Raw genomic sequence first — 25,503 nt, 5'->3', positions numbered from 1 at the left:
GGAAATGTCTTTGAGCTTGTGTCAAATTTAAATTTGACACATGATATGGCAAATAATATTTTGACTAATCTTGCAAACATATCAACTCCAACCGATGAGTTAAAAATGATATTGTTATATTATATGTTCAAACTACTTGTGGGTCCATTTGTTTAACAAACTTCTGAAACTCTCTCATAAAGCTTTTCACCTAATGGGTCCTTATATATTAAAATATTAAATGACAGAACCTAGTAGCTATGTCAAATTTGACATTGAGATAGGATCTGTTAAATCCATGTAGGATTTGACAATATCATTGGAGTTCCATTTTCTACCATTTATAATTGTTGGTGTATCCAAGTGTCAATTGACACTTCCGTTGGAGATGGTCTTAATAGAGTATATACTGAGATCCCCCACAGCCGCCCATGTGGTGGCATATACTGATTTTTTCTACTTTCTTTCCACAAAAGCTCTCTTTTTAATTTTGTAGTAGGATGGGGTCTCCTTCGATGACATTATTGTAGATTAATTTCATATAATAATAGATTAGTTTCATTGGTAGGTCATTCTATCTGCATGAAGATAGTTTATCATTGTAGTAAGTCAGTAAGAGTAATAATAGACCGGTTGGTTATTGTAAGAACATATTAGTTTCATTGGTAGGTTATTGTATACCAGATTTGCTCATGTAAGGGACAGTTTTAAGGAACTGTGAGGGACAAATGCATCTCAACCACATTAAATATAAAAGCAGAAATTATAACAACTTAAAACTGCGTATTTATTTTCAGCCGTCAGATTCACTTGTCTCTCACAGTCCTTTAAAAACTGTCTCTTAAGTGAGCAGACATTTATCGTATACAATGATAATTATAAAAGCATCACGTCAAAGGGTTATTGAGCATAAATTCTTAAGTTGAAGTATTTTGTTTTCCACCATTTGATGTAAATCTAAGGGTTATTGAGCATAAATTCTTTGGTCAGTAACTGACCAGGTGAACACCACTGGGCCATTAATTTGTTTCGTTACTTTTTTTGTTAATTCCTTAAAAAAAAATTATAAGGGTGTTCTATTCATACCTTCGAAATTGGCATTTGAACCTCCTTGTATACTAGACCTCTAACTTACTTTTCAAATACTCAATTTGCTAAGTACACCTCCTTAATTTTTCCTAAATGTCATTAGCCCATATATAATCATCAAACTTACGGTTCTTCAACAAAAACATTGAATTTCAAGCGACCACCGAGTGAGTTCCACTCCCATGCTTCAACCACCAAACGATAAAGAACTTTTCTTGAGAGTCTAACACAATTAAGGAGAGCTATTGCTAGCTACTGATTATGGCAATGATGGATTTATACCTAGGTTTTTGAACGTCTCTGCTTTGAGTAATAGGAAGATGATTGCATCTCATATTAAAACTGAGGTTTAACCTCAGGAAGGGATAATCAGAATTCATTTCAACGAGAAAGTACCCATTTATACTGTTTCTTTCGAAAGTCTGAACAAAGGTGTTGCATGAGGTTGAAAACATGCCATTCATCTTGATTAGGATTCTAACATGACGACAAAAAATGCAGATGAAAACTTAAGAACATGAGCATGCACAATTACATGCTAATGAAAAGACTAAAGATCTGGATAAAGACTAAGGGAAAACATCACCAATGGTCACTGAGTTATGACTTATTCGACACTTAACTCACTGTATGTATTTTCAACAATATCACTTAACTCACTCAGTTTTACATCCGTTTTTCACTTAACTCACTGTCGTTAATTCTGCCGTTAAAAACTATTAAAATTGAGGATATATTTGTCTAAACACTAAAAGAATGCATTTCTAACTTTTAAAAAAAGACAAAAAAAAATTTCAAATTATATTTAAGTTAAAAAAAATATTTTTTATTAGAAATCTCAGAAATTTAAAAAATTGAAAAAAGTTTAATATATATAAATTGAGGGTATCTTTGTCTAAACACTAAAAAAATGCATTCCTAACTTATTTTTTTTAAAAAGACAATTTTTTTTTTCAAATTATATTTAAGTTAAAAAAATTATTTTTTATTAGAAATTTCAGAAATTTAAAAAAATTGAAAAAAGTCTAATAAATGTAGTTTTTTTAAGTTAAAAATGATTTTTAAGTGTTTTGACAAATATACCCTCAATTTTGACGGCTAACGGTAGAATTAACGACAGTGAGTTAAGTGAAAGACGGATGTGAAACTGAGTGAGTTAAGTGATATTGTTAAAAATACAGTGAGTTACGTGTCGAATAAGTCATAACTTAGTGACCATTGGTGATATTTCCCCTAAAGACTAATGGCCACAACCAAGCTACCATACAATAGATACAATTTTGAAACATCGCTTTTACTATATTGTTTGCATATGATTTTAGGTAGGTTTTCAAAATTGATTCTTGAATCATGAAAAAATGAATATAATTACAATAAAATTTGAAGTTATCATATGTGAAATCCAAATGACAGAAAAAGAATAGCTTTTTCTTCATCTTCTTCTTATTTTTTTTGCTGGGTAAAATGAAACATGAATACATAGCTCAGTTTATCAAAGATGGTGGGGAGGTAAGAAGAGAATTTATATTTATTATTATCATTTTTCCATGTTGTGTCTTTATTTGTCATTTTATGTGAGTTGACAAAGTCAATCATTACTTAAAAAAAGAAGATTTAAATGCTAATTTTGGAGGTATGAATAGAAGCTCCCAAATTATAATCTATCAAACTCTTTGATAATTTATGAGGAGAACTGATCTAAAATATCATCACATAATTTGCAATTACTTGAATTTGAAAAGTTTCTTTGGCAAGATCTAAAAAGTAGGGCTGGGCACGGGCCGGGCTTAGCTTAAATTTTATGGGCCCAAACCCCGTCCACACTACTTCGGGCCGGGCCCAAATGATGTGTTTCAATAACTGGGACCGGATTAGGCCCGAACCGTTTTTTTTCGGGCTGGATTTCGGGGTTTTTCGGGCCCAATTTTGCTATTTTCGAAAATTAGTGAAAAACAAAAAAAACAAACAAAATTTCAACAGAACGAAGAGATCTGCATCTGCAGATTGGACAAAAATTTTCCATTTATTCTCCATTTGTTCGGATAGATAATATTCATGGCCTAGCGAGGCCACGGATCGTTGTACCAGCTTCCGCTGAGTAGGGATTTTTTTCTTTCATTTTTCTGGGCTTGACGGCCTCCATTAACAAAAAACCAACACAAAATCTGTAGCTTGTTGATTGACTTGGTTCCACAACTGGATGCCTTTAGCAGTAATAACTGAACAAAACGAATAAACTAAACAAAGATCTCCATGCTTATATAGTTATTAATTGAACAAAATAGCTAACAAATCTGATTTTTACAAAGAAAAAAAAAAACAAATCGATTAACTAATCAACATCAAAACGACGCCGATGGTTGCTCCGTTTTTGCTTGGGTTCTTCAAAGACTCTGAGATCTTGCATAAATGCGAATCAAAGACCAACCAAGACCTGCAGAAAGAGAAAAACTTCAAAACCAGAAGAGACTAGAAGAAAAAGACGGGTGAGACTAGAAGAAGAAGAAGATGGAGGTATACCATATACCTTAGTTAGAAGAAGAATAAGCAATGGGATATATGCATTGTGCGTGATGGGCTGGTTTCCTTCAATTAAATCTCACATAGACCAGCTCTAAGAGACTCCTCAGTAGACTAGAAGAGGAAGAGAAGAAAGTGTGCAGCTAGAAAGAGAGGAAAGAGATGGGAAGGTAAGGAAAGGTAGGGTTAGACGTTTAGTATAATATATATATATATATATATATATATATATCTATATATATGCTAGGGTGGGTACTGAATCAGCCCAAAAAAAGAGTACTAACGGGCCTTATGGGCTTTCTATATAATGATATTCAAGGCCCGGGCCCGAACCGTTTTTTATATATCTCAACCCTAGCCCGAACTGTTTCTCCCAAATCTGAACAAGGCCCGGACCGTACGGGTCGGGTCAACGCGGGTCAGGCCGGATTTTCGGGCTTTTAGGTTTTTTGCCTGTCCTACTAAAAAGGCATGCTTTTGGAGTTCCTTAATCAAACTTGGTATATATAATTAAATCACGACATGATTAAGTTGTTTTTGTCCTTTCCTTTGCAAATGAGGTACCACGGTACTGCCATTGAATCAGTCTTTATATATTATTTTGCGTCATATCCAATATAGTGCTATGTCTTTGTTAATTGGTCATCGTTGAAACTTGAAAATGAAAATTGGGTCATCAAGCTAACATTATTCTAAGAATAACCTCAGACCTTCTGCCTCTCTGAAATTACAAAACTGCAATGAGGATTATCAAATTTGTTTTACATAGGTGAAAGTATGAGAGCTCAAATTGGACGACAAATAGATGAGACGACGTGTTCATTTATCTATCACATTTTGAACTTTGAGTTAATATGTTTTCTAATGCAAATGCAATTTTCTCGGACCCAACTATAAGCAATTTTTTTTTTAATTTTTTTGAGAAAAGTACCACCTTCTATTAATAACCAAATAACCATACAGGTTACAATATCATCGAAACCAAAGTTACGGGACCATCACCACCAGTGACTTACATGAGTCAAAAAGACCCAACCCCTAACCAAACTTAAACCTTAACCAAACCTAACTATGGCGATACAACATCACCAGAAACATAAACGATGAACTGTTTTCACCCGTTCGGACACCGTGTCCAAAACAGCCAGACCACGTGTAAGGGTGATTCATCGTCACGTTGATAGCCAGAAAGCACCGCTAGCAGACCAGACCAAAACCCTAACCCTCGCTCATAAGAGGAGGGAGTTATTCTTACCAAAACAACCACCGAAAACTAACTACCAAAAAATAACAACAGAACACAAAAAGAAAAAACATCAGAGAGGCCCAAGAATCAAGCTCAGCCTAAAGACCACCACTCTCAGCCACGGCCAAGCATAACCAGCAGATCCACCGACCGCCAGAAACGCCAACGCCACTAGGCCAAAGCCACACGTCAAAACAGCATCATGCTAAAACCCTTCGCCGCAGCTCCGCCCTGACACGTCACAAAAAACCACCCCAGCACTAGGCTGACAACCCCCACATATCCAAAAACGAGATCGGACAGGTCCCCTCCAGGATCAGCACCATCGCATCTAGATCAGGACAACCACAGCCCAACACGCAGGGATGGTGGCGAAAGAGAGCACCGCCAGAGCCCCAAAATCATTCGCTGCACCACCACCACAAAACCTCCATGAACCGGGGTAGCAGATCGAGATCGATCCGACTACACCCGGAGCCGACAACCCATCCACCAACCTAGAGCCTCGCCACTGCCATGGACCCCCATCACTACGCAGAAACAAAACTCCCCTCCCGGACCATAACGCAGCGGCGGGGGAGCCACCGGCGTACGGCCGGGAGAGAAAACTCTCCTTTTGTTTTTTCTTTTTTAGCTCGCGCGTGGGGCGCGTTCTACCCCAACTGTATGCAAATTTAATTTGAATAATATTTGAAATAAAAGCGCGTAAGTCTACACTTCATCATGTATCCTTGTCTGTATAACACAAGATCATATTGGACATTGGGTAATGCATGCAATAAATTTGAGGTTAATAATATTAAAATTTTGACTGTTCCACACAGACAGAGATCACAAATTATACAAAATTGACAGATGAGAGAATTGAAGTTTGTTACAAGTTAAACTATAACTCTATAAGGATCTTCCCTCAGTAGTGAGTCTGGCTTGTAACTGATGGCGTCATGATATCATCAAAATGACGAAATAAATATACAAGAGGGGAGTGCTGGCGTCAAACGTACTATGGGTTTTCCATTGTTTTGCTTTTGGTGAAATTGGGGTTTGGTTTTGGTTTGTATGATCATCAATTTTGAAAAATGAGAATAAAAGTTTTTTTTTTTGGTCAATGAGAATGAGTGGAGAGACATGTATTTATAATGTGGGGATGAACTTGTCACCTATTTGTTTCCAATGTAGGACTAGCTGTGGTCCACCCGATACCACAAGTGTATGATATCGGCATCATGTCTGGGCTTTATTGGCATTACTTTAAGTGGCTAATGAGCTTTGTGCTTCCGTTATTTGTGTCTGAGAGGTATCTATACCAACATCGTCATCGAAGAAGATGAAGTGAAACCTAAAAATGTCTTTTCACAGATTAACGAAAAAAATAACTTTTCAATTAAAATAATTACGAGGCGATGTGTCAAATTATCATTGGGAAGTCAAACGTGCTGACACGGTTTGACTTAGGCAAGTTAAATTGTGACAAATTAATTATTGTTATAAAATACAGAGAAGATAAAGAGAGAATAGTTGAGAGGAAGTAGAAATATTCTCATTCAGTCTCATTAGCCTTATTTATATAGAGGTAGAGTTTACATAAAAGTACATAACTAATAAGTATTTACGTGGACAGCCACATAGATAATAATATTTACAACACCTCTCTCTTAGATGTCCACTAATGAATGATGATATTAGACGTGCTTATTGTTGCCTCGTTAAAAACCTTGCTAGGTAACAAAAATCCAATGGGACAAAAATAACCCTGGTCGAAGGAGAAAAAGAGCACAACACTCATATGTCCTAGGTAGCATGCATCTAGATGCTCCAGTGATGAGAATCTCCCCCTGATTGTTACAAGCCTCATTTATGTATGCGATAAGCTACATATACCATGTATAGTAGTTTGATGTGTCTATCACTGAAGTGAGACCATGTGTGCTTTGCATATAGGGGCTCATTACAAATTTTCATACCTGCAAATTTTAATCAATACCAACAAAGCTAGACGATTTTCAATAAGCCTTACCTCATATGATAAGGTTAGAAACAATCTCATATGCTCAAATTCATACACAAAGAAATAGCTAAACAATATAAAGAAATTGACACATTTTGCTTTGTATAGTTTAAAACTTTGAAAAATCATGGCATACCTAGCCATACACATCAATATCTTTGTGTATTGATGCATCTCATATAAGTCTTCAAGAGCTCTAAGTAATTCAAAACTTTGCGAAAGTTAGAATATGTTGCAACACTATGATCATAATTCGAATTCAATAGTAGTCTCGTCATAGTACTCATTAAGGCAATTTAGATTACGTTGATTAGAACGAAATGCGTACATATGAGCCAGTTTTAGACTATTTGATTCCACGAGTGAGCTTCAGGCTCTTTCAACCATTCATGGACTTGCATTTGAATCCTTCAAGGATTTGATAAGCAATAGGCTTATAATGACACTTTACTTTTGAGATTTTGCTTTTAGCAATTTGTCTTTAAGATCTTCATAATATATGATGACAATGTGCCATAAATCTATTGTCAATATAACTGCTATATGTAACACTGTATTTATAGAAAATTGTCATTCGTATAAGGGAATATATTCACAATCTCATGTCTCTATAAATAGACATTGTGTCGTAGTGATTTATCTTTACTTTAGTAAATACCATTTTGTAACTTGTAGGGTTAAAGGTCAAAGTATTTCATCACGTTTCAAGTATTCAATTTCATTGGAATTGCATCTTTCAAATTTGGCCAATAATATACTTTGTCGACATCCATAATGAAACGTGGTATAACATAAATACAACCCTTAAAAGATTTTTTGGTAGCTACCATATGTAAATTATCATCGATGATCATTAATCATAGATCTCACAAATTCATATATGCATTAGCTATAATAAGCTTATTGATTTTGGTACTCATGCCACTTCTGGGGCATACATTGTCAATTCCAAGACAATCATCTCTCATAAATGAATCACGTAGAGAATATAGATCTTTTTACTTATAATCTCATGTAGAGCATTATAGGGCTTGTATAATCTTTTTTTTTTTTTGGGTTTAAAATGTTACACTCTGTCCCTAAAATTTATCCATTTACCAGTAATTCGGATGGTAAATGATTAAGAATTTTACTTTTACCTTCGTTCAATCTTCTACAAAAATTGACTTTTTGTTTGGTTCGGATTTTGAGAAAACTTTCTTCATGAAAGTTGTAGAAGGTATTAAACGGAGTTTGTAGACACGAAGCACGCAAAAATCGGAATTCGTTTGAATAAGTTACGGTCTACGGAATTTTAATTCTTTGACGGACTTTTCAGAAACTTTTGAAAGGGCAAAATAGGCAAAATAGACTTTTCACGCTTTCTGGTATTTAAAGTTTTTCTCTCACTCTGTTCCTAAAATTTATCCATTTACCAGTAATTCGGATGGTAAATGATTAAGAATTTTACTTTTACCTTCGTTCAATCTTCTACAAAAATTGACTTTTTGTTTGGTTCCGATTTTGAGAAAACTTTCTTCATGAAAGTTGTAGAAGGTATTAAGCGGAGTTTGTAGACACGAAGCACGCAAAAATCGGAATTCTTTTGAATAAGTTACGGTCTACGGAATTTTAATTCTTTTACGGACTTTTCGGAAACTTTTGAAAGGGCAAAATAGGCAAAATAGACTTTTCACGCTTTCTGGTATTTAAAGATTTTCTCTCACTCACTTCTCTCTCTTTTGGCCGTACAGTCTCTCTCTCTCTCTCTCTCTCTCTCTTCCCCGACCTTTCTTCTTCTTCTTCTCTTCCTCTGCCATCACCGGAGACCACCACCTCCGGCCACCATTTCACAAAACCGCCACCATCAATTGATGCAACCCCTAAATCTGATCAGAGCCCGAGCCATACCGTCACCATGCACCTCCTGCAGCCACCGCACGGGAGAATCACAGTTCCACCGCCTTACTCCTTGATCTTCGTCGGTTTCTGGCTATCTTTTCAATACACCTCCGCTACCATCGTGCCCAGAACAATCTGAACTTTCAAACCCAGAAGTTTTGTCGACTACTGAGGCCCGAAAGCCACCGCACACGGCGTCGCCGGAGACGTCGACTCTGTGGCTCTTCGTTCTTTAATCTCTGGCCACATTCGAGCTGCACGACCACGATAACCCGAGTCAGGATTTTACGAGCTACCAAATCCCAAAACCCCGACCTCCAGTTCCGGCCAGAGCTGCCGCACGCTCTGCCACTGGCATGTGGACCACCACAGCTCCGTCACTGGATTCCCAGGCGCCTCTATTAGGTAAACTGTCGTTTCTTTGCTTAGGTTGGAGCTTCTGGCTGTTGTGGAATGGAACCCTAACGTAATGTGTTCAATTTTGATTGTGAGGTTTTGGTGAAATCTGTGTATTGGGTGTATGGAACCTTAAGCTTGGAATTGGATGCAGGAAATGGGAAATCCATTACTCAGTGATGAGGACTTTGGAAGGTTAGGTTCCGACCCCCGTTGTGGACAAAGTTATATGATGTTTGATAGGATATTGATATCGTTGCTTTCAATTTGTGTTAAGGGGCACTGAAGAGTAGGAGATTGGCTTTATATCGAGATTCTTGGCAGTAAAGAAAAGGCGAAATGGTAAGGGTCGGGCTTTGGATCGTGAACTATGTTTTATTGAAGTTGAGGTTTTATGGATTTTATGAAGTAGAATGAATACAGTTATTCTTGTTAATATTATGGTGATATTGATATGTGGTTGAATAGAATGAAATTGATTTGGAATTGCTCTTGGTTGACTTAAAATTTGGAAGAGGGTAGTGCTAGGGTTATGGAGATTATGAATGGTCGATCAAGGTTAACTAACGGCAATGTTTTTAACAATTATTCTAGATACTGTAAGGCCATATTTGTTTCCCAGAATCTGGGCATTGGGAAAGGAAAATGTTTCCTTTCCTGCGTTTGGGACAGTCAAGGAAAGGAAGTTGGTTCCCAAATGAAAGGAAAAAGTAGAGGAAATTGGTTCCTCCCCTCCCCCTCAGGATTCACTTTTCCAATGGAAAGAAAAATGATTTATTTCCTTTCCACCAACCAAACATGGCCTAAGGGTAAGAAATGAAGTGAGTAATGGTTTGATAAGGTTATGCACTGTAACTGGTAATTGATAGTTTGGTCCTTAAACATAAATGGAAATGAATCAACTAAAGGTCTTGGACGTTTTCAATTAAGCACTATGCCAAAAAGTGCATCAGACGACACACTTCAGACGACATAAGTTTTGTTTTATGTCGTCTGAGTTTTTCAGACGACATAATTTTTTTTTCTGTCATCTGAATATACACTAAAACCATACTGGTTTAATTTGGAAAAATGGTGAGCATTCAGACAACACATTTGTGTAGTTGTAGAAGGTGGTGATTTCCTATCTCAAATTTGGAGGGATATCCAAAAATTGATTTGGTACTTTTCCCTCTCAAATAACCAAGCCCTAGTTGACTAGAAAATATTGTGACATTCAGACAACATTTAAATGTTGTCCGAGTGTGGAGCTTCTTTTAAAATTTTCTAATTATTTTGACCTGTGCTTGTAGAGATCGACCTCGACCCTTCACTCATTCTCTCTCCTTCTCACTCGGGCTCTCTCAGCTCGACCTAGAAACCGTGAGGAAAACTCAAACACGAGCCCTCTCTCCTTCTCACTCAGCTCTCTCAGATCTCGATTCTCACTCTCTCGATTCTTTGTTGGCTAAGATTGAACTTCTTCATCATATTTCTATCAAATCTGGCCACTTCAGTAGAAGATCTACCAACTCTCTTCTCCTTCTCTCTCGCTCCCTTGTCTTTCCAAACCCTACTCTCCCTCTCCCTCTCCCTCTCCCTCTGTCTGTGTCTCCGAATCTCACATTCTCTCTCTACAATCCTCTCCGTCTCTCTCTGAAATTGACGGAGATGAAGTCTATCTGCGCCACAATTTCTTACGGGAGACGATGGAGCCGCCCCAGTAGGGTCTGGCAAGCCTCCGTGAAAGCATATAGCCGCCAAGGAGAACGAGTCTCCGCCTTCAGATCTCCTCTATATGGCCTTGGATTCGAAGCCTTCGCCAGCGGCCAAGTTGAATAGTCTGTTGCCGCCACGGCCTTGAGATGCTTCCTGAGAACTCCGTCCATGGAGCCTTTGGAGAAAGTTGAGAACTTTGGCCGTCTTGCTCATTGGTTTTTTCTCTGGCCAAATCAAGGTACAATTTTATTCACTTACACTGTGAATCTAGGGTTCTATGGTTGAGTTTTTCATTTTTCGATCACTAATTTGGGCGATCTATGGTTATTTGTTTATTATACTTGAAAGTTCTTCAATTCTTCCCATGCTTTTCTTTATCAATTTTGATGCGATTAGTCTGGGTTTTCTGGGTTGTGTTTGAGGGTTCGTGTGTATTGCTATTGATCAAAACAGAGTTTTAACTATCTATAGTTTCTGTAATGGGTTTGCTTTCCATTGTTTAGTTTCGTTTTAGTTTTAGTTTTAGCAGCACTGCATAACTGGGTTTGAGTCTCTATATTTTCATATCTGTCTTGATATTGGTTTACGGAAAGTTAAGAATTGAGATGGGTATTTGATGGGTTTGGGCTGAGTGTGAGTATTTCTTGAGGATTGGGTTCGCATCATCAATCATTATCTGTGGCTTTTTTCTCCATATTATCTATATGATCCACTATAAACCTCTTCTTTCAATTGAATTAAAGCTTCAATGGGTTTAGTCATTCATCAAATAGAGTTTGGGGGCAATAATATGATTACTGGATCAGTTCAGCATGCATTTACATGAGGACAATTAAAGACTATGCCTCTATACATAACAATATTAAAGAGGGCGTGCCCTATATTTTCAGTTTTGAGTCAGGGCTCTATAAAGCTCAAGACCTGACATGTACTCGAGCTGTTGGGACTAATAAGTTTGCTAGTGTGATGCAATTGTCTGGTTCTTTTAGTAATGGAGCTACAGGCTATTTTGTTCTTGAGATTTTCAAGTCTCGATCCAAAAGTTATATTCTATATATTCAAGGATCATGAGTTACGTATTCATATCATCATTTGAAGGCTTAAGTTCCCAGGCCCCAGAAAAAACTCTGTTTCTTTCTCCGTAGATTGAATTGCCATCTTCCATATGGAATAAAACTTTCTTTTGCTGCATGACTGTTATATTTTTCAGTTTTACATTACAGCAGATGAAAATATTTCATCATTTCTCCATCATTGTAGCTAAATGTTTAGTGCACTAAATTATATTCTGAATGGAAATAACTGCTCTGTTATCTTGTTTATGGCTAGAGAAGTCAAATTTGTTTCTCTATATGCAGTGGTAGTTTTTACATATTGAAGTGACTATTTCATGTTTGGATTCTAATGAACCAGCATTATACTTTCATGAGTATGTATATATGCTGCTCTCTGTATGGGTATGCATGGGAGTTCATGCTTTGGACTGATGGAACTCTGAAGTTGTTAAGTATGGTTTCATAATTTTCTGGACTTTATTGATGAAACTCCAAGTAGTGTGCATGTCCATGTTTTTGGGAATTCATGCTTTTTATTGATGAAACTTCAAGTAGTGTTGGTGGGTGAATGTGGGAATTCAGGCTTATGAATATGAAAGTCCAAACTAGTTTAGTATGATTTTCACAATAACTTGGAATCTATTAATGAAACTCCCAGCACTGTGTGTAGGAATGTAACTGATTCGTGTTTTAGATTATCAATTCTTAGTATAATAACTCACAATTCTCTTTCCAGACCTCTAATTTCTTGGTTTGCCTTTTTCTCTGTTTAACTATTATGTTCTTCAGTATGGAATATATTGTATATCAATAACTTTGTTTGGATATACTCTATTTGACCTCATTTTAATGAATGCTTGACATTTCCAGCTACATGTTTTGATTCTTAAATGGTCTGCATTGATATTTGAGTGCGGTATATGCTCTGTTCAACCTTTCGCCTAATCTTTTTGCTCGTGGTTTTATGACCTTATGCCCTCAGAATAGATGCTGAAGCCTGCAGCATAAGGGAGGAACTTGATAAACTGATGACACTGCAGCAGCCTTTAAGTGGAAGTTGTAACAATTCATCGGAGACAGCAAAAGATGCAACGGTAGAGGTATACTTGATTTTCCTGCATAGGCAAATGAGCATAAAATCCATATAAACAGATCCGTACTGCACAAATGTTGTTTAAGATAATTTTTATACATGATCCAACTGAATTTCCATTTTAGTAAGGCACCCGATTTCTGTGTGCATGCTTGTTCTAATTTGTCTTCCAATTTTTCTATGCCTCTGTAATAACCATTTAATATTAGGTGCTCCCATTTATCACAGCAAAAGGCACAACATACATTTTCGCTTGCTGTATTTTATCTCTTTATTCACAACTAAGCACTTCTGTTGGTCCTTTTGTTTGAATAGTGGACCATGTTCAATCAGTTTTCTCAAACATGGTCTCAGTTAAATTTTCAAGGAAGGAAAAAAAGTTAATGGACTCTTTGGGTTCAGTATGTTTCAGTTGTGCTAAACTACCTGTACGGTTCAGGCAGTTGAACCTGACCATTAGTGATACTTGTACCTGATACAGTTGTGTTGATATAAATTTATTTCTTTATATAACTAAAGAAGTTGTGACTCATCAAAACTGAAAGCTCTAATTTCCTTGCAGAATTTAAAAGCAGCACTCGTAGAAATTCAACTATGTTCCAGGTTGGAGTCTCTGTTACTAAAGAAGAAATCCTTGAACAATGGGGACTCACCTGAGTTGCACACTGAAAAGGTCCCAATTTGATGTCATTTCAGCTATCCAGTAAAAGGGCACTAGAACAAGCATTTCTTGGTTGCAATGGATAAAAATAGTACCAAATAGGCAAATATTAAGACACAAAATTTGAATTATACTATAATAGTTAATCTAAACGCCATACTTTTCATTTATCTGGAAACTGAGTGATTCCTCTGAGGGGCACTGCATGTGCGTAGTTAATAATGAACAATCTTCTTTTTCCATATTACTATTGAACTCTCCTCTTTTAAATTGCAGGTCGAAAAATTGAAAGTATTATCAGAATCTCTTGCTAATTCCACCTCACAAGCAGAAAAGCGCATTTTGGACCATAGGTTTGAAACGGCCTTTTAAAACATATTGCCTGTATCTATTTGGTCTAGTTCTTTTTTCTGTTTTTTTGGGACAATATCTATCTACTCTAGTTTATGTGTATAGGTTTCCATGTCTTTGAGAAGATAAATGTGTGTCCAAGAGTATTAGGTTTTCTTTTGTTTTTTTTGTTTTTGGTCTGCCAAGAGCATTAAGTTCAAATGAGTCAGCATAATTTTTATTACTTTATTTATTTGAGAAAACAGATGTGCATATTTAGATGAACTTTAAAGGGAAGATTAATTTATAGGATTCTTCTATCAAATATGGTGTTGAGTACATTTATCAGTTATATTTCATTTAAGTATAAAGGGATAGAGATAGTGCACTTCAGTTCAATACATTTGGTGCATGCGAGGATGTGCATCTTCAATAAGATATTTGATTAGTTGCTCTCTGGTATGGGTAATGTGAAAATTTTGGCCATACTAAAACACCGAGTCTGGATTTTGTTTGACTTTGATAAATCTGGTTTTATTCTTTTCTTCAATACTTCAAGCAGATTTCAAAAAGAAGAAGCACTTAATTTTCGTGTAGCTAAAGCTAATGAAGTAAGCCGACTTGAGAAGGTATGCCTATAATTAAAGATATTTGTCGTATTAAGGAACTCTTTCTTTTACAGATACATTGTAAGTCATGGATAAGCTATATGAGTTAAAGGAAATCTTAAATAAAAAGTTGCACCGCATGAGTACCCTTATATAGTTATATCTGTAAATCAAAATTTAATAAGATGATATTTACTTGCTTTAGTATTTGGTGTATTCAGTTGAAGGTTTTCATATATATGTTCTTTTTAAATTTAATCATGATAGTTTTGCACCTTACATTTCAAATTTTCATCATACTTTTGATAATTAATCTTATTGTTGGTGGCATGTGTCCATCATAATATTTTGTTTAATTGCATGTACCTTTGATTCTATCCGAGTTCTTCTATTAACAATATGGTAAAGCTCCATCTTTTACTAAATTGTCAGCAAACTTCAAATTCATATGTTTGTCAACAAACATGAATTTTTATTTATTTTAGTATTGTTTAGTAAATGCTTAAGTTCATCGTTTTGAATGGAAAACTCTGAAATCTTAAGTTTTTACTTTGATTTTATTCACATTTTAATGTTTAGTACTATTTGGTTTGGTTCTCCAAATTTGTTAGGATTTTATACTCACTGACAGTGTTATTGGGTTTCAGATAGGGAAAGCTTTTTTGAAGCAGCTGAAAGTGTTCCTGAGGTGAATTTTTTCAACTTATTTCTCTGTTATTTAGATTTGGTTGTATGGAATTCAATTGTGATTTGTGTTATCGATTTTGTGAGAGTTTTGGATGAAAGAAAGCAGGGAAATAATTGTGAGGGGCTGACACTACATACTACATATAATGTTTATGTGGTTGGTAAATAATTGTAGTGTTTGAAATTTTATCTGAACCATTGCTACTGCTTTTGTATCAGAAAAATTACTTAGATGTGTATCGCTTTGAATCATGGGGAGGTTCACTGCTACCAACATATGCTGTTGGACAACAGGTTTGCTATTGATCATCCAACTAAGCTATGCATCTAAATTTATGATTAGAGTTTATGATTAGTTCACTGGAAGAGGAAGACAAACAACGATACGGTTGCAAGTAATATAAAAAAGATTTGGTATATAGTGTCATTATATGATGAACTAGATTTACATAGTTGATCAGAAGTTGGGATTTTTTGTCTAATTCTTCAAGTCAATTACCAGCCTTAAAGTACTAATTCGGGTATTGCTGTTTTACCTCCACAAATGCAAATGTTTATGGGTTTAGTTATGCAATATGAAGTTTTCACTGAAAAGGGTTGTGACAGGAAGCAAATTAGTAAACCTGTATTGGTGATGGTAGCTTAGCTTTTTGGTTTTAGATAACCTCGGAAATGAGCTAGCTTTCAGCATTCTTTTTGGTCTTTCTATCATCCATCTTCCCCTAGATTTACTTAGTAATTCCTATAGTACCTCAAAACCTTCAGATAAGCACTTGTAATTGTAAAAGGCATGTTAGGCTATGTTAGTTTTGACTTGTGTAGCAACTGCAGCTTATTTAGGCTTTAAGGAAAATGGAATTGTCTTCAGAAATCGAAGACAATTTAGGTAATTCAGCTTTTCTTTTACTTGTATTGTTCTCTTTACAGATGAGGGCCGAGTTCTAGCAACTGTGAGGGTTCAGCCATCTCATGGTTAACTAACGACATTTGTGGAACATCCTAGAATGAGCAGGCTGATCCCCAACTTCTTTTCCATTCAAATGGTAATTTATTTTCCACCCACTTTATTAACTGATCAGTAAAACTATACATTTCTACCTTAGTTATACCATGCTGGCCTTAATTTTCACTACATGCATATGGTTCTACCCTAGAGGCACATGATTTTGAATACAGGTATCTTAGATTTTAGTCTTATGAGGTGTTAGTGGAGCTTATTGAGATGTGGTTATGTCTTCTGAAAATACTGGTTCTTCCCTAACTTTATGTCTTTTATATGTCTGTAACTTGTCTGAGTTTCTTTTTACGTACCATTTGGCTGTACTTGTTTGAAATTGTTTTTGGTTTTGGTTATGTTTGTTGAAGTTCGCTGCAATTAGTAGATTTTTGTGCTTTGTTTTGGTTGTTAGGTGTAGTTTGCTGAAACTATTTTTGGTTTTGGTTATGTTCGTTGGAGTCTGCTATTTAGTTTTGGTTTTGGTTAGTACTGACTCTTGAGTTTAAAGAGTCATTTTTGTCAGAACCTGCTGGGTTTTTTTTTGTTTTGCTTAGGTGGTGTTTTGTCTATAGCATCACCTCAGTTATTTCCTTTTACTGAAACTACACGTGTGAAAGTTTATCTAATTATATTTAGTGTGGCTATACTAACTCATAGTTTGATGCCCTAGAATCTATCAAAGATGGAGGTAAAGAAGCTCTTTAATAACATCAATAGCTCAGAGTATGTGATAGTTATCTAGACATAAATGTACTAAAAGCACTAGCAAATATAACTTCATTCTATGTGCATATTATCTGCAGGGTTATGCATATATACTCACGCAGCCTGGAATACCTTCCGTTTTCTATGACCACTTCTATGATTCGGGTGATTCAATTCATGATCAGATTGTGAAACTGGTACAGCAGTGTAGCTAGGTAGTTCCTTTATTAACTTGTGTCTACTAGATTCTTCATTCATTAAGCATTTGGACTTGTCTGCAGATTCAGATTAGTAGATATGGGACATTTTGAACTGATCGATGCTCATGATTAGGTTGTGTACATAAGACAATGGTGGATTAATAGAAATTGCAATGAATGATTTTGGATGTGGGTTTCATACTTTCATGAATGGGCAATTTTAATTTCCAGAATGCATGCATACCAATTGTAACAGGGAACTACTAATATGTGTTATCTCAAATTGCAAGCTACAACAAAAGCACACCAAAATGTGTGGTTGCAGTTGCACAAAAACAACACAAAACCCAATTGGAATTCTATTGTCCTTTTGGCATTGGTACAATAGAAAATTGCAAGCTCCAACAAAAGCACACCAAAATGTGTGGTTGCAGCTAAACAAAAACAACACAAAAATCAAATAGAAGTCTATTATCTTTTTGGCATTGGGACGACAGAAAATTGTAGTCTAAAGGGCAAAACAACAACATAAGTTAGACAAAAATGTTGGCTAAAACGTATAATAACAACAAATAAGTATGGTTGGAATCAATCACAGACAATATAAAAAGACCTCATAAAAGACCTTTCACACAACACTTAAGTGTCGTATGTATGTACCCTAGAACGACACTTAATTGTTATCTGATGCTCTTTACGACCACATATAATTGTCGTTTAAAGTAAATTAGCACAACCTTTAAATGCTGTTGTATGAGAGAAGACACTACACAAGAGTCTTCATATTTCTTATTTAAGGGCATTCAGACCACACAAATAAGTCTTGCAAATATGCTTCACACAATAGTATTTAAAAAATACTGTGGTTGTTTTGTTTATCAGACAATACAAAACTGTTGTTTGAATGCTTTTAAAGAAACAGATCACAATGTTCCCAAAATGCAAAACTCATCAGACGACACAAGACTTTTATTTTTTTATGTCGTCTGAAAAATCAGACGACAGAACACTTCTGTCGTCTGATGCCCCCAAGAGACGACACCGTACTAGACGACACATTTTTGTTCGTTCAGACGACAGAACTGTTCTGTCGTCTGATGCACTTTTTGGCATAGTGAAGGCTCGCGGAACAAGCTACTGATCGAAATACTCTAATGCTACTATATATCGATAATTATTGTAAAAGCAGAATTATCAAGGATTGGTGATTGTGGATAATTGGTGAGGACTTGATAGTTATTTTGCAAAAACCACTAATCTGCACGAATGTGGAGAGGGATTAATCAAAGAGGAAGGATGCTCGATTATATGACCAAATAGTTAAAAGGATTTTGGACATGACGTCTCTTAAGAGACGTGTGGTAAACGGATTACCAATAGAGTCCAAGGACGTATGTTATTTATGAAATAAGATTTGTGCTTGTAAGTGAACGATAGAAACTAATCGTGGCTCGTTGATTAATGATCGGCTATTTAGGAAAGGACTCGAAGTATGAGGTTTCATTAAAGATTGGATATTTATTTCTTAATCGTCATTAAAGATTGGATATTTATTTCTTAATCGATTATTTATTGGTTTTATTTTTCATTAAAGGATCTGAATTGGAATACGTGGAGTTGGACAGACGTTTCGTAGGAGGTTGAGTAGAGCTTAATATAGGAGGATTCCACTAGACAACGGCTTTAGTCAATTCGTTGTGGGTGGACATTTGATTTTAAATAATTATATTTGCAGTATTTGATTTATTTTATTATGTTCCGGTTGAGATTTAGTATATGATTTTATGATTAGATTTCCTTTAATTATTCATTTATCGAAACCTCCTCCATTATATTTACTGGTATGTTGATAATATTTGAGTATTTGATTTATCGAGATTTATTGAAATATGCTTCCTGTGATTATTGAGGATTTACAAAATTAATATTGTCACGCCCTGATTTTATACATAATAAAAATCTATATATAACCTCATAATTATATATGCATGAAACGTTCAGCCATCAATACAAAATACTTAGAAACTTATTCCCTTTTAACCTAAGTACATATTGATGCCCTGAACCCACAATTTCAATATTGACTCGCTCTACAGAGTCACATAATACACGAGCTTACAAATTAAATTGTCAACAACAAAATAAAACGTAAATGCTCCTCAAAGCTCACCACAAGCGGAAGTCTTTATAACGGTAAAGTCACAAAATTGACTTCTTACCGTTAAGCTAAAAGCACGCTACCTCAACATCAGCCACGATGAACCTGACTTGCAGAAATAACCCCTACACCGTTGGAATGGTGTACCAGGTTGCTACACAACAAACCCGGTAAGCTTTTGCAAGCCCGTATGAGTAAACTCAAAACCACAAAGCAAAACACATTTCTTAAGTCACCCTAACCTAAACAATGATAAGCATACATCTCACACCTACAGCCATCTGCTTCACTTTTCCATCTCATGCTTACGTAGGTCAACTCGAGACTAAACTACATGCTCAGATTCTCAACATAGCATCTCATTACACAAATTCCCCGTCAAACAAAACCTCCTTAGATAATGTTTGAAAATCCCTTGACGTACAACGGTGAGTCACAAGGATTACATTCATTTCCTTCCCACTGGAAACCTTGTCATTATCATGACATCAAGGTGAAAACAATGAATCACCTTCCTATCCTCACACAAAGCACAATCGTCACCACTAGGGTTTTCAAGATAAATCAAACCATCAATCAATCAAATCAAGAAGAAAACAAGGCAATCACAATTCAAAACAAGCAAAACAAGTCATGGTAACCCCTTCATATAATTTAGTTCAGGTGGTCACATTAAGTCAAGCAATTCAAATCATAGTAATCCTACACTCTGACGTCTGTAAGTAGCCCCGACCATCACAACAGTCCTCTCGATCTTTGTTAACTTAATAACAATTCAACTCCACTACCGAGCTGTCATCACACTGATTATCACACAGATAGCCATCATCCTACTGATCATCACACAGATAGCGATCATCTAACTAATCATCACACAGATATCGCCAGTCATCACACAGATAGCGATCATCCAACTAATCATCACACAGATATTGCCAGTCATCACACAGATATCGATCATCCAACTAATCATCACACATATATCGCGGGTCATCACACGGATAACGATCATCTAACTAATCATCACACAGATCTCGCTGGTCATCACACAGATAGCGATCATCCAACTAATCATCACACAAATATCACCAGTCATCACACAGATAGCGATCATCCAACTAATCATCACACAGATATCTCCGGTCATCACACAGATAGCGATCATTCAACTAATCATCACACAGATATCGCCGGTCATCACACGGATAGTGATCATCCAACTAATCATCACACAGATATCGCCGGTCATCACACGGATAGCGATCATCCAACTAATCATCACACAGATATCACTAGTCATCACACAGATATCAATCATCCAACTAATTAATCATCACACAGATATCACTGGTCATCACACAGATATCCCTACACAAGCTACACAGATATTTCTACACAAGCTTTACATGACAATCATCACAAAGATTCACTATACTGATATCATCAATTCATCACACAGATATTCCTAGACAAGCTATCATATCTTAAATCTCACTTAAGACGGTCATACTAGACTCATGGTATCTCAACACATGATATCCTACAATCACAACTCAATACACAATTTCATCAGTCATCGCCCATATAGCAATCATCAAACTCATCACACAGATTCCACCAATACACATATATATATCACGCAATATATATATATATATATATATATATATATATATATATATATATGATCATCCACTCAGAAATGCCACTAATACCACTATAGTCACAGTTAATCCCATAACTTCAAGACAATATGGTAAACCCGTTCATGAATGAGCATCGTGAGATTACTCACCTCGAAACTCCTGCTGCGTCTTCAATACAGAACAAAGTAGCCAACCCACAAAACGACTGTCCAAGAATACTTCGTCAAGTACCTAATCACAATCGGTTTCCACTTAGTAACAATTCACAAACGATTTAAGTCTGAAACCCCTGTTTTGAACTAAAATCCCCAAAGTGACGCCAATTGAGGCGAAACCATATTTGAGACCACCCAATGTCTCCGGAATACTTCTACGATCGATATGTCCAAACCACAAGTCGATCGGACGCTCGAATCCTCACGGATTGAATAATCGATCGGTATGAAATTGCAAAAATCATAACAATTCCATACGAACTCCAAAATTTGCATATTATATATCGAAACGCTCGTATCAACGAGTAGAACATATATATAATACCAAAAACAGTTCCTTAAGTGGCCAAAACACCGCCGGAACGCTGCCACAGGCGGTGGCGCAGCGCTGCCGGCCAAAACTCAATATTTCACAAAACTCCCAACATCAAAAAGCTTCATCTAAGCATGCTTGTGAACTTTCATAACTAGCTTGAAGTCAGAAAACAAGCATAAAGGGTCGAAAACTACCTCACAAGCTGGGAACAGTAATCCAATCTGAGTTTAACCAAGTTTTACGTGAATCGATCCAAACAACCACCAAGGATCGATCAAGGAGGCTGCTCTGAGCTCCCCAAGCTCAACTTGAAGCCCCGCTGAAGTCGGAGATCGGAGAACCGATCGGGTCCGAAAACACTCAACTGCGCCGCCTTGCAGCGTTGCCGTGGAAGAGAATTGGTGCTAGAGGACACCAGAGTGACGACCAGATGGAGGAGACGATCCTATCTGGAAAGGTTCGTCGCCGGAGACAGCTGCAGTTCGCTGGAAAAGCCGGGTCCGGGTTGGGTCTGCCGGGTCCAGGTCGGGTCAGTCGAAAAACTCAGATACTGAAGGTGCAGCCGAGAGAGAAGAGAGAGAAAGAAAGTTTCCAAAAACATAAATGAGGAATTATGAAGATATTTTCGGAAATTCCCTATTTATACTAAAATGAAAACTTCTCCCAATAGCCATAACTTCTTCATACGAATTCCGATTTTCGCGTTCCACATGTCCACGAACTCGTATCGACGCGCACTACAACTTTCATGAAGGAAGATTTCATCCCAACAAATAAAAAGTCAACCCTTGCCCCCCCCCCCTAAATTACGCTTCTTGAATAATTGAATAATTATTCGCTCGAAACACTTCCGCTCCATTCACAGGCCACGAAACCGTCCAACAACCACGAGTTAAGTTCCGGAAAATCCTCGGAAAATAAATACGAATTTTCAAGGCATCACAAATATTGAGTTTCCTTTTTTGGAAGCATTTATTGATTTTGGAGTTATGAGAAGTATTGAGAAGTGGTTTTCAAAAAGTGATTGATTGAGGAAATATCATGAGAATTAAGAATTTTCGAGTATTTGAGTATGAGTGATTTATCGAGATTTCTTGATTTATACTTTCGATGATTTACTGATGATTTATTGAATTAATATTGGGTTCTTTCCCAAAGCAATTATTTCAAAGAGATTGATTCCAGTTTATTAAGGAGGTAAATAAGTCAGCGCATGCATGCATTATCTGGTCGGCAATTCCCTCCAGGTAATAGTCTGGTCGGCAGTCCCCTCCATACAATATTCTGGTCGGCATTCCCCTCCAGAATATTTCGGTCGGCAGTTCTCTCCGATGCGTCATATGGTCGGCAGTCCCCTCTAACTCTCCGTGGTTAGTCGGCAGTCCCCTCTAACCATCACCTCCTCGTCTGGTCGGCAGTCCCCTCTAGGTGGCATGAGATTGACTAGTCGGCAATTCCCTCTAGTCATCGCCTATGTTTGAGCTATGAGATTTTAAAGAGATTTTCAGACGGTTTTTGAAAGGTTTTACATTACATGTTTGAGATTTCAGTATCAGAGACTAGATAAGAGTATGTTCACTAGATTTTACTACATGCGTGGTTTTTTTTTTTTTTTTAAGGGAACCAAAGTTGGGAAAGCATTAAATGATTGTTTTACCTTATTTACAATTACTTTATTTTTGTGCACTCACTCTAACGGTTCTTCAAATGCTTTTCCCTGGGCATTTCGGTTTTACTTGCCCAGCTTGCAGATAGGTTGAGACCGAGCGTGCGTAGGCGTCGAGGCATAGTGTTCACCGCTTTCGACCTCCTATAGGTTAAGTGTGTAACCTACTTGTATCTTTTTCACTTAATTGTTTAGATTGCTCTGAGTACTGAAATGGACTGATTTTTGAGATTCGAATTTAGTTTTATTTTTACTACTCGTGCAAGTTGAATTGTTGAGGAATATGAGAATGTTTTTCAGGTTTTGGGTAGTCCACTTTTAAGGAAAGTTTTGCCAAATTTTTGGTGAAATTTCTCCTAAGGTGGGCCCCACAGGTCCACTTAGGATTTCAAGGTGAAATCCGGGGACAGGTCCTGTAAACTTGGTATCAGAGCATTAGGTTTGTTGGTCCTATAGACATTCTTTCTTTTTGGTTATCTTATGTACTTAGTGATGCTCAATACCTCTTGAGTGATGGCTCGACTGCAGCGATTCCCCATCATATACTCTATGGTGCTGTGCTATCATCAAGTATATAAGGTACGAGTCTCGATGTGGTTCGTTTCAGTTGATTGGTCCTTACTTTCTCCTTCTACACTATGCCTCTCAAACACCGATCTCATAGGGATTTCTCTACGTATCAGACTGTTTACATGTCTTGCACCTTTCCTCAGTAATGGTAGAGTAAGACTACTCTACATGTTTAGGTTGTGCTACGAAATGTGATCCGAGGAAATATTGTGGTTATCTTTTCCTCAATTCCAACAAGTTTGTTGGGACATGGTTTAAGGTGTGAGACCGGAGTTCGATTTCGTGCTTGAGTGTCTGAGACTAGTGACCATAGCTTTGACTGTCTCTAGATGCTATAATTGATTCAGAATCAGGATTGTTGTTAGAAGTGGAACTAGTAGTGATGGTGGTTCTGACTTTGAACTGAGTTTTGATAGATGTGTTACTTGACTTGATTGGTTGTGTAAGCAACATTTGAGACATTATTGGCAGTCATTGGAGATTACTTGAAAATTATAGGTTTGGTCATTTTGGGTCCTTGACCTGACCATGACATTTGGATTTAGTTTTATTCGTAGTGAAAGGAATTGATCCCAAGTAATTTGAGTTATAATACCATCTTATTAAGTTCTAGATTGTAGAGAGTTGAGAGATGGATATAAATGGACTTTTGAGATAGTTTTGTGTTTGAAACTTGAGTATTTAGTTGGACACTTGAAGTTTTACAATAGAGTTACGATCTTTGTCGGTATTTAATTGAGAGGATTAGGAATAACTTTTGTACTCAAGATTGTGCCGATGTGTGTCTTTGGTTATCCGTGTTTGGGTGAAATGGCTGAACGTAAAGGAATGCCTTGGAGGAATTGAGTGAGTTTTACTACCTTGGTGCCATAACTGGTGGTGATGGGTTAAGCTGTTCGTGATATTAGTGCTCGCCTTGATCAATCTTTCTACCTCATGGTGGCCCTTGATTGGAAAAGTATAGAAAGTTGTTGGTACGATTGATATCCAGTCACTCTTACGTGTTTATCAATATGATGACTTGAACAAGAAATAATAGATCATCATACTTGTAAGTGATTCCACGCAATATGGTAGACAAAACTTCATACACTAAAAGCCCGTCCTTGAGACTAAGTAGACTAGGCCCAGGCCTATGGCTCCAATTCTATGGGCCTCGAAGAAAAAAAATTATGTTACACAGCCCTAAAAAAAAATGCAACAAAAAGAAAAGATAGATGACCCTTTCCTAACTGATCTATTTCTAATTGATCACGTCTGGGCTTGTTGCTTTGATTGGCCTGTTGGGCCCATTTCTAATTAAACCTCAGTTTATTTTTGATGTATTGTAATGTGTATTTGTTGAAGTTGTTAGTTTTTTTTATCTTAGTCAATTTATTTTTTGGGAAAAACTTACAAACAGTACCTGAATTACGGGCCACTAATAACTTTCGTAACTCAACTTCAAAAACTATCATTTTGGTACCTGGACTTTTCACCCCGACCCAAGATTCATACCTGGGATCCACTTTGCCGTTAACGGTGTTAAATTTACAAGGGTAAATCTGTCATTTCACTGTTCATCTCTCTTACCATGGTACTGTTCATTTTTTAAAAAAATTTTAAAATTTTTTTTCTCTCCTTAGGAAGAAAAAATTTTAAAAATGAACAGTACCATGGTAAGAGAGATGAACAGTGAAATGACAGATTTACCCTTGTAAATTTAACACCGTTAACGGCAAAGTGGATCCCAGGTATGAATCTTGGGTCGGGGTGAAAAGTCCAGGTACCAAAATGATA

The 25,503-nt window shown here is 36.6% G+C and overlaps 1 protein-coding gene and 1 long non-coding RNA gene across 4 annotated transcripts; both read left to right on the top strand.

Moving 5' to 3' along the window:
* The first annotated feature begins 8,553 nt into the window (after nucleotides 1-8,553).
* Nucleotides 8,554-11,019, top strand: LOC121050920. Of its 3 annotated transcripts, none has more exons than XR_005804390.1 (3): nucleotides 8,554-9,314; nucleotides 9,397-9,461; nucleotides 10,412-11,019. It is a non-coding gene; the product is annotated as an uncharacterized LOC121050920 (long non-coding RNA). The 3 variants fall into 3 exon arrangements; XR_005804391.1 differs by lacking the exon at nucleotides 10,412-11,019 and adding an exon at nucleotides 9,714-10,155; XR_005804387.1 differs by lacking the exon at nucleotides 10,412-11,019 and having other exon boundaries at nucleotides 8,555-9,314; nucleotides 9,397-9,626.
* Nucleotides 11,020-11,049: 30 nt separating this feature from the next.
* LOC112168790 lies at nucleotides 11,050-17,332 on the top strand. The gene is made up of 9 exons (XM_040512405.1): nucleotides 11,050-11,055; nucleotides 12,860-12,972; nucleotides 13,528-13,638; nucleotides 13,903-13,979; nucleotides 14,519-14,585; nucleotides 15,212-15,252; nucleotides 15,471-15,545; nucleotides 16,179-16,294; nucleotides 17,052-17,332. Exons 2-7 carry the CDS (start codon nucleotides 12,901-12,903, stop codon nucleotides 15,481-15,483), a joined length of 381 nt encoding a protein of 126 aa, XP_040368339.1. The 5' UTR covers nucleotides 11,050-11,055; nucleotides 12,860-12,900; the 3' UTR covers nucleotides 15,484-15,545; nucleotides 16,179-16,294; nucleotides 17,052-17,332.
* The last annotated feature ends 8,171 nt before the right edge of the window (nucleotides 17,333-25,503 follow it).

Source organism: Rosa chinensis, chromosome 1, assembly GCF_002994745.2.
Source record: "Rosa chinensis cultivar Old Blush chromosome 1, RchiOBHm-V2, whole genome shotgun sequence".
Lineage (NCBI taxonomy): Eukaryota > Viridiplantae > Streptophyta > Magnoliopsida > Rosales > Rosaceae > Rosa > Rosa chinensis.
Note: the sequence above shows the minus strand (reverse complement) of the source record. Positions and strands in the feature narration are given on the sequence as shown.